The sequence below is a fragment of the Bipolaris maydis genome, assembly GCF_028858645.1.
Source record: "Bipolaris maydis strain C4 unplaced genomic scaffold PSV08scaffold_3, whole genome shotgun sequence".
Taxonomy (NCBI): Eukaryota; Fungi; Ascomycota; class Dothideomycetes; order Pleosporales; family Pleosporaceae; genus Bipolaris; species Bipolaris maydis.
The window spans coordinates 1,941,798-1,959,134 of record NW_027093859.1 but is presented as its reverse complement, the minus strand read 5'-3'; the positions used below and the strand labels follow the sequence as shown (position 1 = coordinate 1,959,134).

General features: G+C 45.7%; 4 protein-coding genes across 4 annotated transcripts; 3 read left to right on the top strand and 1 right to left on the bottom strand.

The window, feature by feature from the left end:
- Window positions 1-1,634: 1,634 nt before the first annotated feature.
- PSV08DRAFT_173803 (glycoside hydrolase) lies at window positions 1,635-2,579 on the top strand (the record flags this gene model as incomplete). Its single annotated transcript, XM_014222061.1, has 1 exon — window positions 1,635-2,579. One exon carries the CDS (start codon window positions 1,635-1,637, stop codon window positions 2,577-2,579), a length of 945 nt encoding a protein of 314 aa, XP_014077536.1.
- A 1,174-nt stretch (window positions 2,580-3,753) lies between these two features.
- Window positions 3,754-4,893, bottom strand: PSV08DRAFT_386453 (uncharacterized protein; the record flags this gene model as incomplete). The annotated part of the gene is made up of 3 exons (XM_014222060.2): window positions 4,422-4,893; window positions 3,894-4,375; window positions 3,754-3,840 (listed from the first exon to the last, which is right to left on the bottom strand). Exons 1-3 carry the CDS (start codon window positions 4,858-4,860, stop codon window positions 3,754-3,756), a joined length of 1,008 nt encoding a protein of 335 aa, XP_014077535.1. The 5' UTR covers window positions 4,861-4,893.
- A 691-nt stretch (window positions 4,894-5,584) lies between these two features.
- PSV08DRAFT_173059 (uncharacterized protein) lies at window positions 5,585-6,736 on the top strand (the record flags this gene model as incomplete). Its single annotated transcript, XM_014222059.2, has 3 exons — window positions 5,585-5,651; window positions 5,701-6,189; window positions 6,252-6,736. 3 exons carry the CDS (start codon window positions 5,585-5,587, stop codon window positions 6,734-6,736), a joined length of 1,041 nt encoding a protein of 346 aa, XP_014077534.1.
- A 1,151-nt stretch (window positions 6,737-7,887) lies between these two features.
- PSV08DRAFT_244970 (uncharacterized protein) lies at window positions 7,888-9,592 on the top strand (the record flags this gene model as incomplete). Its single annotated transcript, XM_066092325.1, has 5 exons — window positions 7,888-8,092; window positions 8,186-8,437; window positions 8,646-8,831; window positions 8,882-9,193; window positions 9,429-9,592. 5 exons carry the CDS (start codon window positions 7,888-7,890, stop codon window positions 9,590-9,592), a joined length of 1,119 nt encoding a protein of 372 aa, XP_065949614.1.
- Window positions 9,593-17,337: the final 7,745 nt, after the last annotated feature.

The window sequence follows — 17,337 nt, the reverse complement described above, 5'->3', positions numbered from 1 at the left end:
TGGATCGAGACGAGGACCGGTGATGACATAATGCCTACATTTCTGGATTAGATTCCATCTTTCGCTACGGAAGAACAAGTCATACCTGGAAGTATTCGGCACTAGCTGAGGTCCACAGTGGTCGTTGAGTCCATGGCCGATGAGAAAGTGTGGTGGAAATTGGGCGCGTAGTGACAGAAGTGGAGGAGAATAATGAGGATAGCGATGAATAAGAAGGCAATCTGCAGCAAAGACCAGATGGCTTCAGGCACCAATGTGAGCAAGTTGTGCAGTAGAAGAGCGTTATAAATATTTAGCGGGAGCGCGAGCTACTTGCAAACAAAAGGGGGGGGCTGCCTTCCTTTTCTATCCTAATCTCATAACAACGGAAGAGCGTACGAGGCAAATTATAAAGCAGAAGGCGAGGTGATGAACGCGGGAGGAAGAAAGCGTTATCGTGGAGTAGGAGCCACTAAGACTAAGCAGGCGCAGAGTCCCGTGAACCAGAAAAAATGGCAACTTTGATGCTTTATTACAACATGAAAAGATAGTTACAGAGATAGCTACGGATCTAACATTTCGTAGTATGCTAAGCAATTCTAGAATGCTCACGCGTTATATTCTCGAGGTCGGCAACACTCAAATTCTCGTCTACTTCTTGTTCGATAATCAACCCGCTTTGCAATAGATTGTTCTCATCTACGATACCGTGGCACGCAAAGTGAGCAACTGTGCAAGATGTTAATGGATACAAAACTCGCTTCTTTGTTGGCTGCTCAAGGGAGACCGTGGATGCCCAAAACATAATATGTGTCACAATTGCCTCCACTTCTTAAGCGAAAGCCAAAGGCGTATGTCGAGGGCTTGTTGGCATGGACACCACAACAACATTTGCATTCTCATCATGTATGACAAATTGAGGTTTTCGACAAAGTGAGTCTAGCGCCACAAGAATTGGAGAACACGAAGAGACAACATGACTGATAGTGTCATCAGTCAGTTGACCCGGGAGTGTGTGATCCTGCAGCGTGGAGCGGCAGCAATGATGCAATGCCACTGACAACCCACCTTACGCGAGGTAATGGTTTGGGCTTGGGATCGTGCCTTAGGAGTCTTAGTGCTTGCAAGGCTGGCTGGACTGCGTGATCCCAGAGGTTCAGCAGCGCTGAATGCAACTTAGGATTATGATTCTTGGTCTTGTCGCCGTCAGCGCCATCCTCTTTATCCAAGCGTCATTTTGTGGACTTAGGATTTTCCTGCTATGCAGCAGGCCATCCTTTTTTGCAGTTTGATTCCTAGCAACTTGATACCTTAGCCATCATTGTGTTTTCCACTGTGATGACCATTTGGGGTTTGCGAGCTGTTGAAGCAGTAGTAGAAGCACGTAGCCGCAGTCATTTCCACATATGAAAGCCCGGAAAGGGCGGGGTTTGGAGCAGTAACGCGAGTACATGATTTCAAACATAGCAGGATGATTATTCCGAGTTGGAGAGTAGTTAAATCAACGGTAGCAGCACGGAATTACAGTCATCTCTACGCATGAAAGCTCGGAAAGATAGATCATCATCCGGTACCTCGGAGGCTTCCTGGGTGCTTATGATGTTTCTGGATGTCGCGATTCACGCCTGCTGTTCAAGGCTATGGAAGTTGCGGACATGGCATATGCTTCATTCGACACGCCGAACCGAATGATTGTCTCTAGGTGGAGTCCGCAAAAAGCCGCCGATGGAGAAGAGCAACTACCACACGACTCGGTTCTCCTTGCCGAAGCGGCTTCTGCGAGCGTGGAGTTCACACGTCTTTCGCAGGTTACTGGAGATATGCGCTATTTCGACGCTATCACAAGAGTAACAGATATCCTTGATCAGCAGCAAGGACTCACAAGACTTCCAGGGATGTGGCCGATCAGTGTGGACTTGCGAAACGGGAACTTGACATTCGATGGCTTCTTCGGCTTAGGAGCAATGGCAGACTCGGCCTATGAATACCTGCCAAAGATGTATCAGCTGCTCAACGGCGACGGTCCAGAGGCGACTCGGTATCGTAAGATGTACGACTATGCAATGGCAACTGCGACAACTCATACTATGTTCCGACCTATGGTTGAAGATAAGGCCGATATTCTGATCGCCAGCGCTAACGTTGAAGGCAATAGGAGTGACAAAGGGCAGCATCTGGTCTGTTTTGCTGGAGGCATGCTAGCACTCGGAGGACGTCTCTTTGGAAATACCACTTATATGGACTTTGGCCGTAAAGTTACAGACGGCTGTGCATGGACATACAAGTACTCACCCAACGGAATCGTGCCAGAAGTCTTCTCTATGACGCCATGTCCTACATGGGAGCCATGCGATTACAAGCCTCAGTCTGGTCCACATCCGTTCAGCGATATCGGTGATGGTCGATACATCCTCCGACCAGAAGCGATCGAGTCTGTCTTCTATATATATCGGATAACAGGTGAGCGCAAGTACCAGGACATTGCGTGGGAAATGTTCCAGGCCATCGACGCCAGTACACGAACCGACCTTGCCAACGCCGCGCTTTCCGATGTCATGAAGTCGCCACCAGAAAAATACGACTCGATGGAGAGTTTCTAGTTGGCTGAGACGCTCAAGTACTTTTATCTTATTTTCAGCGACCCTAAAACGATCAGTCTGGATGATTTTGTATTCAACACCGAAGCACATCCATTTAGGATCCCACGCCGATAGGCGATTGCAGTTTGATGTTCTATGGTGTGCAACTAGGCGTTGGGGTGTACAAAAAAATTACGTCGCAATCGAGAGAGATCTGCTGATTTCAGTACATACAGTGCAAACTTTCGGGGTCTTTTTTCTAACATTGAGCATTTTGCGATGAGAAAGATGTACGCATGGTAGTATTTTTACACTTTAGTAGTAGCCAAGCTACAGCACCGAGGCACTGTCAACCCTTTGATATCTGAGAGGACGCCAAAACTTTCAAAAGGCATGCCAACTAGTTAGAATCAAAGCTTTCTACACATAAGACTATGACTAGTGGTATGGCGACGCATAGCCAACACATGTTTTGAAATAATGACAATTGCGAAGACCAGTCATGCAGGTTTTATGTACATTGCGTTCTTAATGGTCTAACTGCTCTCAATAGCACCTAAATTAACAAGTTTGTAGGGTTCAATTAGACTGGCTGGTCTCATAACTAACATGTCATATCCGACGCTCCTGGATTGTCTCTTCGAGAGTTTGTCCTGAGAAGTTTCAGTGACATGACAAAATAAAATGCATTTTAACGATATCCGCGTTTATCCCAACACTATACTGTGTCTATCCTTTCTTTTCTCTTCTTAAACCCCACACTATCGTATGTTATATAACTGTGGCGTCAACGAATGTTGGGATAAGTGGTGAGACGGTTCATGAAATCTCAAATTGTATAGACCTAGTGCTTGGTTTATCCTCGGATCTTATTGTTCAAGTCGCCGGTTGGGTAAAAAAAAACAGGCCACGGAACTAGGGAAAAAACAAGCATTTGAGGAGAGAGAGGTCAGAGCTCGAGAGTCACATCACTGGTGTAGTCCTTTTCCCCCATGGCACGTCTAGATATTTCTTCTTGAGACTGTTTTTTGTACTTTGGGTACAGTTCAAAGATAGTTGATTCAAAATCATGTTCCGTAACAGGTTCTATTAGTACAATAATCAAAGTAAACTCAATTTAGCTTCCACACCCCAGAGATCTCTTCATTGACAAAAACACGCCATTGCGTTCTGTAATGTCCCATCGTTTCCAACTTTACGGCAACTTATTACCAAGGGCAAGCTGCTGTCCAATGACCTCGTCCAGAATCAATTCTTTGGGTCTCCATTTGAGACCGAGGATCTAGATATGACGCAATTAGCTAAATTCTGTAGTGAATTTTTGGAAGGACATACTGTTTCTGCACCAGTTACGTCGACTGTCCACTTTCCTTCAAATGGAGGCACTAGCTTGACTCCCAAGTCAGGATACTTGTTCCAGATGTACTGTATCGCGTCTTCCCATGCAAATGATGGGCCTGAAAGAAGGAACTCTTTCCCATGTTCGACATTTGCCTCCAAGGCCTTCACGTGCGCATCCGCAACGTCCTGAACATGAATCCAAGACGTTCCGAGCAGTGGCTTCTCCGAGCCAAGTGACGCCCATAGGAGAGAATTGATCCCACCTAAGCCTTCTGCTGTTTCTTGGGTGAGATCATGACCCATAACGTAGGTGGGATGAAGAGTGATCAGTGTATAGTTAGGCTTCTTTTCCTTGACAAAATCACGCGTTGCTTGGTGGGCAACAATTTTAGACGCAGAGTATTTGACGACCTGCCCCATGAGGCCTGGGGCGAATTCAGCGTCAAAGTCGACAGGGATGACCTCGCCAGTGTTGTCTATTCGTATTAGCAAGTGTTCCAGTAAGTTGAGCGAATAACTCACCCTTCACCTCATACTCCAAATCAGGCCTCGCTAACACAGAAACAGGAAGCAGTGCGACACTTGAGGACATGACAAGCACCTTCTTAATCTGCGGAAAATTCAATGCAGCTTTGAGGATTGCGAGAGTTGCGTTGACTGCTGGTTCGGCAAAGTCCTTGCGAAAGTCTGTGCCAGAACGGTCGGGCATTGGTGTTGCGAGATGGATGACATGTTCAGCTCCAGCTAGACCTTCTTTGAACGACTCTGGATCGGAGAAGTCCTTTACCAATACAGTCTCGAGAGCTGATGCGAATTTTGGATACCGCTTTTTGACAATCGCATCTTGTTCTGGCCTTCGTATACTCAGACGCACACGATAGCCAGCTTCAAGCAATGATTGAACGGTATGTGCGCCAATGAATCCGGTTCCGCCGGTGATAAATACGAGAGAATTTGACATTGTGGGATTGGATAGAAGTTGTAAATCAAGGATGCTTTTTCTTAATCTAATGACTTTCCTCGAAGCTCCGTACAAAGGCCTTTCTTTATAGTTATCGAGCTTCTTGACGTACAAGATAGTCACGGGCATGAACTGGCTTACCAGAACATCTTGGTAAGCGACTGAAGACGCAATAGAATGTTTGTCTAGTAGAAAGTTACATCAGCGATGGTTTTGTCCATTTCGCAATTAGTAATCTGGACAATTCAGGAACGAGAAGAATTTAATTGGTGGTGCAAAAGCAGTATGGGTTAGTCAGCTGATTTTCATCTAGTTGAATATCGGGATTACTGATCTTTGCGCCAACCATTAGCGCAGAACCTCGGCAAGCGCTCTTTTCCTTACTTGCTTTTACGACACGTGGATCACTAATCCATCTCCTCGGACTCTTGGCGCTATCCCTTTGCATTCTCGACAACACCAAAAATTGGTAGACATGTCAGTCATGCTCTTGGTAATGATTTCAAATCGCTCATGATATGCAGCATTTGAAATCACAGCAAAGGAAACATCCACTAGTTTCCTTGAGGAAAATGTTGGTCCGTACGAAATTGCGAAATGACAGGGGTGTTGTATTTGGTATCGGCGACGCTTCATGTACTTCAAGCGAACATTGTCCAAGTAGAACCAAGGATAATTTGAGTAACTCAAAAGCACTACACACCAGAAAGCAACAAACAGTCTAATGGAGAACCTTAAGCTTATTCTGGTGATTGGCGGAACAGGCGCGCAAGGGATCCCCGTCGTCAAAGGTAATTCCTAGTTTACAGATTTTGGTACGTGTACTAACGCTACGACCAGCTCTTTCAAGCAGCAATCGCTACAGTGTTAGAGTTCTGACTCGAAGCGCCAATTCCACGCGAGCCAAGGAACTCTCTGCTCTGCCGAATGTCACTCTCATCGAAGGGAGTCAGGATCAGCAAAAAGACCTCCATCGAGCCTTCAATGGCGTGTATGGCGCCTGGGTGAACACGGATGGCTTCACGCTCGGCGAAAAAAGCGAGCTGTTTTATGGCATTAGAGCGTACGAGATTGCCAGGCATCACGGTGTGAAGCATTTTATCTGGGCAAATACAGACTATGCGCTCAAGAAAGCCGGCTGGGATGAAAAGTATCATTGGGGTCACAATGATGCAAAAGGTCGGGTTGGTGATCTGATTCTTGGTCATGGTCAAGAGACGATGAAAACGTCTTTGTTGACGACGGGGCCTTATATGGATATGTTGCTTGATGGGATGTATGTTCCAAAAGAACAAGCTGACGGTTCGCTCGTATGGGCAAATCCAGCTCGTAAGTCTTGCTTCTCGCTTCTCATGTCGCTTGCGGAAAGCATCGCTGATTCTTCTTTGCAGGGGACGGAAAGATTCCGCTGATAGCCCTCGATGACGTGGGTGTCTACAGTCTGTGGATATTCGACAACCCTTCAGAGTCGGCAGGGTTAGATTTGGAAGTTGCGACCGAGCAAGTCAGCTTCGCCGAGATTGTTGATACATTTACACAAGTCACGGGAAAGAAAGCCGCACATGTTTACGTACCACTCGAAGAATACCTCCCTGCTGCTGAGCCATATCCCAATGCTTGGGCAAATTGGGCTGCGGGACCAGACGTAGTCCGTGACGAATCGTCGATGACGTGGAGGCAGAATTTTGCAGCTTGGTGGCAGTATTGGAGTGAAGGCCTTGGCGCTACTAGAGACATGGAACTTTTGGATCGGATCCATCCTACGCGAATCCGCAGCCTTAAAGAGTGGATGGAAAAGGTGGGTTACGACGGTAAGCCCAGGAGTGTTTTGAAAAACATTGGAGATTTGAAAAGCAATAAGACATGGAACCAGTGATAAACGAGCTTGTTTTGAGCCTGTAATCTAACAGTTAGATTTCACTTTTGTGATACACTCTTTGATAGAACCGTAAAATCTATGTTTTGCTTCCTATTGCGTTTAGCTGTAGGATTAGAATACTGCTATTTGTACCCTATTTGATTGCTATATCGGCGAATAAGAGTGTTTGTAAGGCACAGTACCTAGCTTCAACTGTAGGTATTAACAATGTACTCAACTACAGTTTTATGATATAAATATGTGTCGCAAGAAACTGATCCATAGGCGTAGATTCGTTATTCATGAGGTTAGATCTGACCTGTGGCTCTGATTAGATTATGGATTGATCCTTAGTCATGTGACAATAGATCACGTGGTCGGATCACGTGACTATCTTCGGTCTGGATAAGCATAAACACTCATGTATATAGTGCGGTCGATTGACTGTCTTAACTAGTCAGACGATTTGGATCAATTTTCAATACAATTCCCTTTGTTGAACTGTGTCTCAGATCCAACATGTAGAAATGGGATTTTTTTTCCCTTGTAGACGGGACCTTTTGTTTCTGTGGGCGCCAATTTTGGCGCCTAGGGTTTTAAAAAATCCTTGGCCATGCATAGCGTATGTGTGGTATGATAAGGCTGCAGTGCAGCATAAAAAGATGGAGGACAGGAGGCAGCTCGCTAGCGGCTTGGCGTAGTGATGGAGAGGTGAACTGAGCCATTGCTATTCTTTCGTGCTGCTAATAATAGCCGCTTGCTCAACTAAGAAACAATGTACTCTACTACTGGTTGTCTTATCGAAGAGACTGAAGAAATTTGTTTTAGGTTTTTGGGCGCGACGTTGGGGACCGTTGCCCGTAGCGCACACGCGCGCGGCGATAAAAGGGCCATAACGGCTAGTGTTGTGCTTCACAGCCGTCGTCGAGCCCGCGAGCCAGGTATTTGGCAGGTTGCAGGTTGCAGTCCGGCTTCTGTCCCACGATCATGGTCACACGGAATCCACGAGAAACTCTACGCGACGTGACATATTGCGACGAAGGAAAACTTTGGGTCCGAAACAAAACCACCTGTTTGTGTTTGAATCGAGATGCAGGTTTACAAGCCAAGCACGACATGTTAGGCGTCAGATAATAGGCAAAAGCAAAAAAAGTAAGAAAGCGGAATACATGCGCATCTTGCGATTGCAGTGTTATGAACAGCATTATAACTGGGTTGTACGCAAGGCCTACGGGGCAAAGCATCAGAGCGCAAGACAAAGCAGCGAATGTGGCGGGCTGGTCGAAGATGAATTGGATTCATTGGCTCTCGACGCTCGACAAGGGTTATCACATGCGCCCAGGGTGCTAGAGCGGGCGACGTCGCTGGAGCCAGGTGTGTTTGGCCACCTTATAGACCGCCCTGGCCGGCAGATTCAAGTCTTGGAGCCGTCCGACATTGAGGATTTGTACTATACTGCGTAATCAGCGCAGGCCCATCCGAGCACCCTCGTCGCGACGCCACATGACGCACAGGAGCGCGACCGGGATACTCGCGTCACCCCTGTTGCGTCATCCCTGTCACGTCGTCTATCAGCTCAGAGACGTGACTGCAACCGACACTCAGTTACAACGAATCGCGTCGGCGACCCGGTTTCCAAAAAAAAAAAGTTGCAGCATCGACAAGCTCAGCCCCAGGACCCCGATGATAATGTTTGTAATCGTATCCCCAGTGGGCCATGTACGCTCCAGCGCCAAGCCACACAAGGTGCAGCCGACCGTTTCGTACCAGTCACATTGCCGAGTCGAGTTGAATTCATATTGAGCAGAGAATACGAGAGATCAAAGAGAGAGGGAAAGAAAATGTCGCTGTGTGTTGCTTCAACGGCAACGCTGCTGATGCACACGACTATCAATGTGACAACGCCCGCTTCACCCAAACTTGGCAGCATGTCGAGCACTCGATGCAAGTGACAAATTTGCAATATCCGCTCTCAACCACACACCTGTCGCTCGCTCCCTCGCACGTACAGTCCAGACGCACAAGCATTCGAAGCAAGCTGGCAACCACCACATATACGAGGACCTGTCAAAGTTGACAAAGGAACAGTTGGACCTGGTCATCTCCGCCAATGGTGAGTGAGCAAGTATGACTGCACTATCTTCACAAGCTGACCCAAGGTAGAACTTCTTCCATTACATTTGCTCGTGGAAACGCACATGGATCCCAAGCGAAAGATGTCCCAAGGCCTTGACGAGGAGCCGGCTCCTTGGCCCCAAGACGCCAAACGCCCGTGCAAGGCTTCAAAGGGCAAAGGACCGGTTCAAAAAAAGTCAGCCAAGGACACGCCGCATGTGATGCCATATGGATGTCCAGGATATTCCAAGGAGTGCAAAGAGCACAAGAACAGAAGATGGACATCACGAGCCGAATTCGTGCGGCACTTTGAGGACAAACATTCTAAAGAATTCAAAAGTCTCAGTGACCTCACTAAAGGTACCGATGTTTTCATATGCCGCGACTCTCAGACCAAACAGTCCCTATCCACTGGTTCTGGAGTGTGGAAATGGAACGCTGCACGAGAGCTTGGAGGACATATATTCGAGCACCATTTGAGTCGGACCAAATAGACGCACCATCATGCCGACGCAGTGAAAGCAAATGGTCAATCTGAAGAGCCCTAATACTAATTCCAGCAGTACTGAGCTTAATGATCAGCTCCGGATCACAGCGACTCCGGGCATGGACGATGTAAAGCCTGGAGGTACTCGATACGAGCGTGCCGGCCATGCTGAAATCGATAATTTCTCACATTCCGACACTGGTACTGATCCCTTCATCCTCGACTTTTTCTACCTGAATGACTCCCTCATTGGCCCGGTATCTGGGTTTTAACCACGCCAATGGTCCTTTTCCCAATCTATGGCGTCATTTTCAGTGCCCTGTCTCCTTTGTCCCACCACTTCAATCGTTATGTTCCCCTTCTTGTACGATGTCATGTTAATTACAAGTATTTTCCATCTGGACTCACGCTTCACGCCTAATGTATGATGCTTTTGGGGAATATCTCCTCTCTTTTTCTTTTGTTCTTCTCCAAGCGTAGTAGCCTTTCAGACGGTTGATTTGAATCCAACAGCTATCAAACACGTTCCTATATAAACCCACTTGCTATTCTTCTAAGTTATTAACAAGAGGGAAAGGTTGTCTTCTCTTCTTATTCACATCTCTTCAGGTTTTCTCCTACGAGGTTTTTACTTAAGAGAAGTAGAAGTTAGAGAGTAAAGCATGCAATTCAAAGTAGAAAAGAAAATTAGCAAGTTAGCACAACGTTATTATTTAAGTAAATAAAGAACAGTAAGAATTCTTGTCTCAACCTATCAAGAGAGAGCGATACATATAAAAGCAAAAATATACTTGGAATAGGTGTCTATTAGTATAAAAAGTAAGCCCTACGCCTCTCCCGTCTTTATGCCGCGCGGGAGACTAGAACCTCCTAGGGTACTTCTCAAAGACGATAAATTCAATCCAATACAACACGAATAGCGAGCCCTTACATAGCTAAAAGCCCTTTGTGGCCCTCATACTAGTAGTCAACGTTACCAAGATTCCCTCACTTGAGCAAGCAGCACTTCGTCCACGTGTTTTGCTCATGTCAAAACAACATGCGACGCCGTTAGCCATCATAACCATAAAGGGACTGACACCAAAGTGTGGGCCGCAGTAGCGGTTACATGCTACACTCGCTTCCGTGCTAGGACCACCCCGTCCGTGCTTCTTACAATTATCCATGCCCACCCATCCCCAGATTACAGAAATCACTCTCGTCACCGAGAGCGAACTATCTATCCTCATCGCCCCCTCTCTTCTCTTCTCGCCGCGCGAGAACCTTTCCATATACGGCTCACAGTTCTTATTACTTGCGAAAACCCTTGTCCAGATTAACGCTTAGACTAGCGACGGTCGAGCGGGCCTAGTACATCCGTTTTCAGTGGGCTGGCTTGCGTGCGAGCGGAACACTAGGGCCCCTACTGACGCCAATCCGTTATCCTTTTTCCAAGTACCGAACCATGTGCGCCATGGCCACTGGCTACTGCGGAAGCCCCGAATCTCGCTCTAGTATGCAAGGGGTATCCACTAATGAGCTAGGAATGCGTTCGCTTCTTGAGCCCGGTAATAATTGACGACCCATAGGCAGATCCCAGTACCATTACGGAGTATTTTCTCCACAGTCAGATCATCTCCTGGCTATTGGTCGATTGATGGTCGATTGTATCCCCACTACGGCGATTTTTTGTTACGATAGCCGAACGGTTCACATGTCCGATGCACTGAGACCATTGCGTGCCGGTGCTGCTAGACGCCCACTGAGCTCCACGTGACGTGCTCTCTACTGCTACTTAGAACACTGCTACGTCCTCATTCGTTATTAGGCCTTGATCTCTAGATTTTTATCCTTGTTTGTCGATACTTATGTCACGTTGTCTTACTGATACTTTCTCTAATCGTGGCGACGCTACTTCCATCGCTCCCATGTGCGACGACGCGTTCTCAAAACTCTGTATAGCCCTAGCATATCTGAACACATGGAGTTTCACCTTAACGCCTCTCGCAACCACTTTGATGAATTTAGCTTTCACTTCCATATGGATTTGATGCTCCTCTTCTTCTCTTACCCGGCAGTTTGCAGGGGCGGAGAGGATATCAATTCAAGGCCAAGCCATACTGGTCATGCTAAAACGCGGCACAGACCCAGATCACATCCCTTTGTATGTGCGCTATCATAACATAGCGAAAGAGACGGACGATCACCAAGATCTTATTATCATAGAGGAGATGGCAGCAACAGAGCTCCAAGTGAACACCGCCGTTGCCGGTAAGCGAAACTGGCTGATAAAATTGATAAAAGTGTCAACCCATACAGAAGCACAAGCAAAATGGGCACAGGAATTCTATGACGGCTTGATAACGTCTCCGGATCAAGATGAAAATGCGCGTATGTCTCCCACGAGCACACAATGCAAAAAACCCAGCGCAATACGGTTGCCCAGGTGATTAATGCCGGTGCATCCGAGCATGTGAATAAATCCCTGGAGGTCATTTAAAGTCCTTCGAGCACCTAATGAGCCAAGCATCTAGCAGAGTGCCATAGTCATGGTTAGTCTCAAGTGTCTGCAATGCGCAACGCGAAACCAATTCCTCGGGTTTCATTCATCCTACACCCATGACAAGGGAAAGAGCCGCTATTGCCCGTCTTGGAATTGTTGTGCTAGTGGAAGCGCCCGCGACGGCCTTGCAATAAGCATTTGCTAGCAGGTGCACAACTCAATTTAGACTGACAAAAAATGCTTAGCTTGGTGGTGACGACAGATATAAGCTTCGACGCCAAAGCGCCCATGCTAATCTCCGATGTCGTCTTCAGCCCGCCTCGTGCTCCACCTCTTTTATCATGACTACTACTATGTAGCTTTTGAAACAAAATTTCGTATTCTATTTTTGCTAGATACAGCTAAAGTCAGCTTTTTTGCGTTATCATAAAATAATTTCACTACTCCGTAATGCCTTGGTCTTGACAAAAGCGGGTCGCTCGCTCACGTAAGTAAGCCGCTCACCCGCGAAGTATGTCACTTATCTATAAACTTTATGTCAAGTTACGATTACTCCAACCAACTAGCGACACTAGAGTCCTCTGCTAATTAAATTTAGTAGTCTAGTCACATGCTACTTCAACATAGTACTTTTCAAGGACCATTTCGATCAATGTCTTCTCTATCCTCTCTTCTAGTCCGCTCTTAAGGATGAAAGCATCGTCTCCCACACTCCACATAGTCCTGAGCGCAAGCATCACAACCCGCCATCTCTCTCCCTCACCGCCCCATTTCAACTAGCTCGTGGGTTTCCCGATTTCCCGCAAGCAATTAGATCTTTGTTCAGGCTGTTGCTTTAGCCCTCATCAAGTTGCTGGACCAGGTGTTTGTACGTACAGCTGTACCAAGCAGCAATACAGCCAGATAGATGCAAATAAGCCAAAATACTTTTTCAGCGGGTGTAGCAAAAGATTGCGATACTGGAAACAAGCGCATTTCTTTGGACCATACCAATAGCGGTAAACTCAATTCGAATCTGGTCCTCAGTAGACACATTTTGCCTTTCATGGGCGCACAGATCCACGGGATCGTATTTACGTACGCCCTGTACGGCATAGCAACCGACATTACGACGAAATCGAACACGGCCAAGCGAAAGGTCTCCACAAAAAAATGGAGAGTTACCGAGTCTCCAGTAGTTCCGTTTGTACCGCCATGATTCTGTCTACGCAAAAATCGACGATATGCTAGATGTGATAGAAATATACAAGACTTTCACGCATGGTCTTGTAGAAGTTATTGGACTATTTATATAGTTTTTATTCTGTTTTTTTTGCTCCCAATACTGTTCTTTACCAGTCAATTGGCCTCCTTGGATACCGAATTGGCGACATGTCAGCTGGAAAACTGAGATGAAGGTGAACGGGCCCGAATCTAAAATACGAGTGAGATAAGCACTAGACAAGGCTTTTTGAAGTCAAAATGCCCTAATAAATTGGATATTCGTGTTCTTAATCTATGTCTTACAGTGTGACGCTGTTAATTAAATAGGTAGCTCTGCTACAGAGTACTATAATCATCTTTCCACCATCAGTTTGACTACATTCTACTCTTCCAAAGATGCGTTCTTTACACCTCGGTCTCCTCATCACTATCTTTAGTGGTACTTTGGTTGTTGGGCAGTGTACTCGAAGCGATGGGATATATCTCGTAAGAGTCTATCATATCTCTCAATCAAGTTATACAATTTATTGACCAATGTCTCGTTTTGTAGGCATGTAGTAGTGATCGGACAAGATTAGTATGCAGAAATTGATACAACCTCATTAAATAAACTAACAGGAATAGTTGACATGCGACGGCTACCACGGCACTAACAAAGCTACGTGCCCGGAGGGTTTTATATGCAATCCGAGTGGCCCTGATTTTGGTTGCATATAGATAGAATTGGTTGCGACAATGCGAGAGGGGAGCATACGATGGGATGCGAAGGCGAAGCTCTAGTAGTTACATCCAATTGATACGCTATACGACACGGAGGTATGCTCCCATTCTGCTGCTTAGATGGAGAATGCGCATGAATAAATGTTCACACTATTTTGACTTCCTTCAGTCTGAGGGTTATAACTAAGATCAAGACTCCAGATCAGAAACTGTTGCTCGCGAAGGTAGAATGGCTGCTAGCGGCCTCATTACATTCTTTTGTTTTTTTCTACCATAATTTTCAATACAATTGTGAAGTGTTATTCCAGATAGGAGTTTATTTAGTTAATCAAAGCTTGGCATATCAACAGTTCTATAAAGCTATGCTGTACTCTTGGTCTAACGATGCAACTAGATAGAAAACACCAAGTAGTTCACCCTACCAAAACTACACCACTCTACCACGAAATATTAGCAACACTAGGACGGTATTTTCTATTGAAAACGAGATTAGTAAAATCGAATGCGCTGACCTCATTTTAACTATGCCTAAGCGGGTGAGACTTAGGACCCCGCCGGCGGAGTTACACGTCACCCGAATAGCAAGCGTGTGCCGGGATCCGCTCCCAGCTCGAAATACCAAAACGGTCAGCTATCTTCGCAGTCCTGTAATACCACTTAAAATAGCAAGTATCATGCAGCCTACAGTCTATATCGACTGTGTTTGACATTTCGCGCTCTACAGTTTCTAATGCCTTCGCATCGGGAGGATGTTGACGCCTCCAGAACGGAGATGAAGTCGACAGTCGTCTATGACTGCGCGAGCTTACAAGCAGCGACACTAACGCGATCGCAAAGTATCTAGACGGAGCTGCACTTGAAGAGAAAAGTCTTCTATGGCAGCATATTGCTGAGAAAGCAAGAGTTTGCAAAGTCTATCACCATAAAAAATGTGTCCATAATGAACAGTTAAGAAGCGCAGTAATCCAAAGATACGTTACTTGAGAAGAAGGAATCAAGAAACAAAAGGCTATCGCAAAGGAGCTCAAATTTCCCCAATAGGTCAATACGTGTCTGCAATACTGCCATAAACCATTGTAGCAACGCCCAGATTCTTACCCCTGGCACAACATTCTTTAGTGTGATGAAATTCATTGGCAGACGAGCCCAAGATACCCAAATGATGTCGAACGTCGTCCTGGGGATAGAAATAGACAGTCCCTAAGTAATATTTAGTATTAAAACATCACAAGCCTAATCTTACTCGCTAAAGAAAATTTATGTCTATGCTGTTATTGAGCATAACTTTAGATTTGACATACTATCTAACATAAAAAGCAAAGTTAATACAAAATGTACATAAACGTCGTACTGCCAGCCCTTTGATCTATTAAGACGCACGACTTGAAGTACATTCTAAGCCCACCAAAGTCACTAGATTTGTGTCGTAACCCAACGGGTATGATCACTGATCGAGACTAGTCCAAGTCTAAGTAAGCTGATCGAACTGATCATGTTCGATCCTAATCAATCAGGAGCTGACTGGTACTGATCAAGTCCGTACTCTGGTCAGCTTATGTCAGCTCTAAGCAGCTGAGATCAGATTAGATTAAGCTAGATCAGTCAAAATCACGTGATCTATCCTGATTGGGACTACATCAGTCTCGATTACTTATATAGTTTGATACATGACTGATCTTGTTGGTTATAGGACTTCAGACCAGCTATCTCAACCCAATCTCATTTGTTTAAGTTATCCCAGCTCCCACAATTTGAGTATAATAGAGACCTGGCTATCATCTACCCGTCGCAAAGTTATTGTAAAAGATGTGTGACAGAGCTAGCAGATGTACGGCACTTCTATGAAGTTTTGAGACGTTTTACTGCTGATGGTAAGGCCGACTTCTCATTCCACCTTATCGGTAGAGCGCCAGGCATTTAACCCGCGGCAACGAAACCTTCGATGTGCAACTAAAAAACGAAAACAAAAAGGAAGGTAGCTCTGTAGTAAGGAGTTGAGCCCTGGTCTTCCGCGAGCACCTAGATTCTGTAATTAGTTAGCGCGCACGATCTACTATAATTATACTCAGGGAATCAGCGCGGACGAGCTTAGGTAGAGCACAGCCACAAGAAACGATCAATATAGAACAGTTCAATCCCGATCTTTGACAACTCATCACAATCTGACAGCTCTATCCGCGAAACTTAACCCTAGAGTTCTTGACCCTAGAATTGCATTACCTCCACTCAAGACCTGACTGTTAACACGCTTTACTAAGAAGTAATGCCTCAGCATTCTGCTCGCATCGGCTGTCATTCGGCCAATAACTACCTAGAGTTTTCTTTCTAGTTAGTGTTGCTTCTCCGCGAAGGTCTGTCCCTCCGTAGTGGATATTAGATGAGTCAGCATTAAACACAATTATCATGCTCACCCTTAGTCACATTGAGAATAAACTTCATGTAATAACTTAGTACTAAAAAAGCCCCTATGATGACCAAATCATGATCAAATATCATTCCCAACACCTATCCTCCAGCGATTCCTATTTAGAGCGCAGCCCTCTCCAGTTAAACTTATTCAAGCAAGACTCCAGTCAACTCCCTAGGCCTATCTACTCTCGCCCAACTACGAACATGAAGCCTACCCACGCTTTCCAACACCTATTTATAATCTTTCTCTCAATGCCCTACGTTCAGGCGGGCATTAATCGACGTCAAATAGATATCTCCCACGAGGCGGGTTTATTCCCAAGAGGCCATTCCTGCGAATCAGGTAGGGTAAGACTATTAGACTTGTTCTAATTTTTGTAGATTCTAATTGCTTTAGGATTGCCATACTGGGTGGTGTCAGTAATGCGGTTATGGGCTGTATACTCAATGTATGTCTCCACATAAGTGTGCACAATCAGAGTGCGAATGTATCGGGACGTAGTGGCACAGTCTTTGCAAAGTCGCAGGAGTAACGACCTCAGCCAAGCCACAGCATGGAAGGAGTCAGTCAAGGAGCGCTGTGCCAAGGGTAATGGCATGTGAAATAGGGTTGTATAGGGTAGAGAGCTAGTAACCATACAGCAGAGGGCTTATATCTACGTACAGATTGGAGAAATATGCTCGCTTATTGATCTAACCGACGTTCTGATAGGTTATAAGGCTACCCGGCTCAGCTCTATATTACACGGGGTTGTACTAGTACAGCTATGCAATAAAAGTTTCGCAATTTAAGCGATTTCACACCAAAATCAGGCTGGCAAATGGGTAGGAATAGGGCTGGGTCAGATGACTAAGTAATCTAGCACTACCTCTAGCCAAATTTAGTAACCACGCCAGGTGCCCTATACTACCCATTTACTAGTCTATATGTGATGAGCTACGCCCTAGTGCGCTTCGATTTGCTAAGCTATGATATTACAATATGTTATGATCGAGTACATCTGACTACTAAGACAATAAGTAGTCTCGTGGTACCTTTTTAGTGTAGGGATGGCTTAGATAGTCATACGCATGGCTTCTTGGGGCCTACTCCTTGTATTATACTTACGTAGTATTGGTCTAGTTTAGGGCGAGACGGTTATTATAAGAATTCCGATGGTAGCAAGTAATAAGTACATAGATAAAAGATTAGATTAACTTATG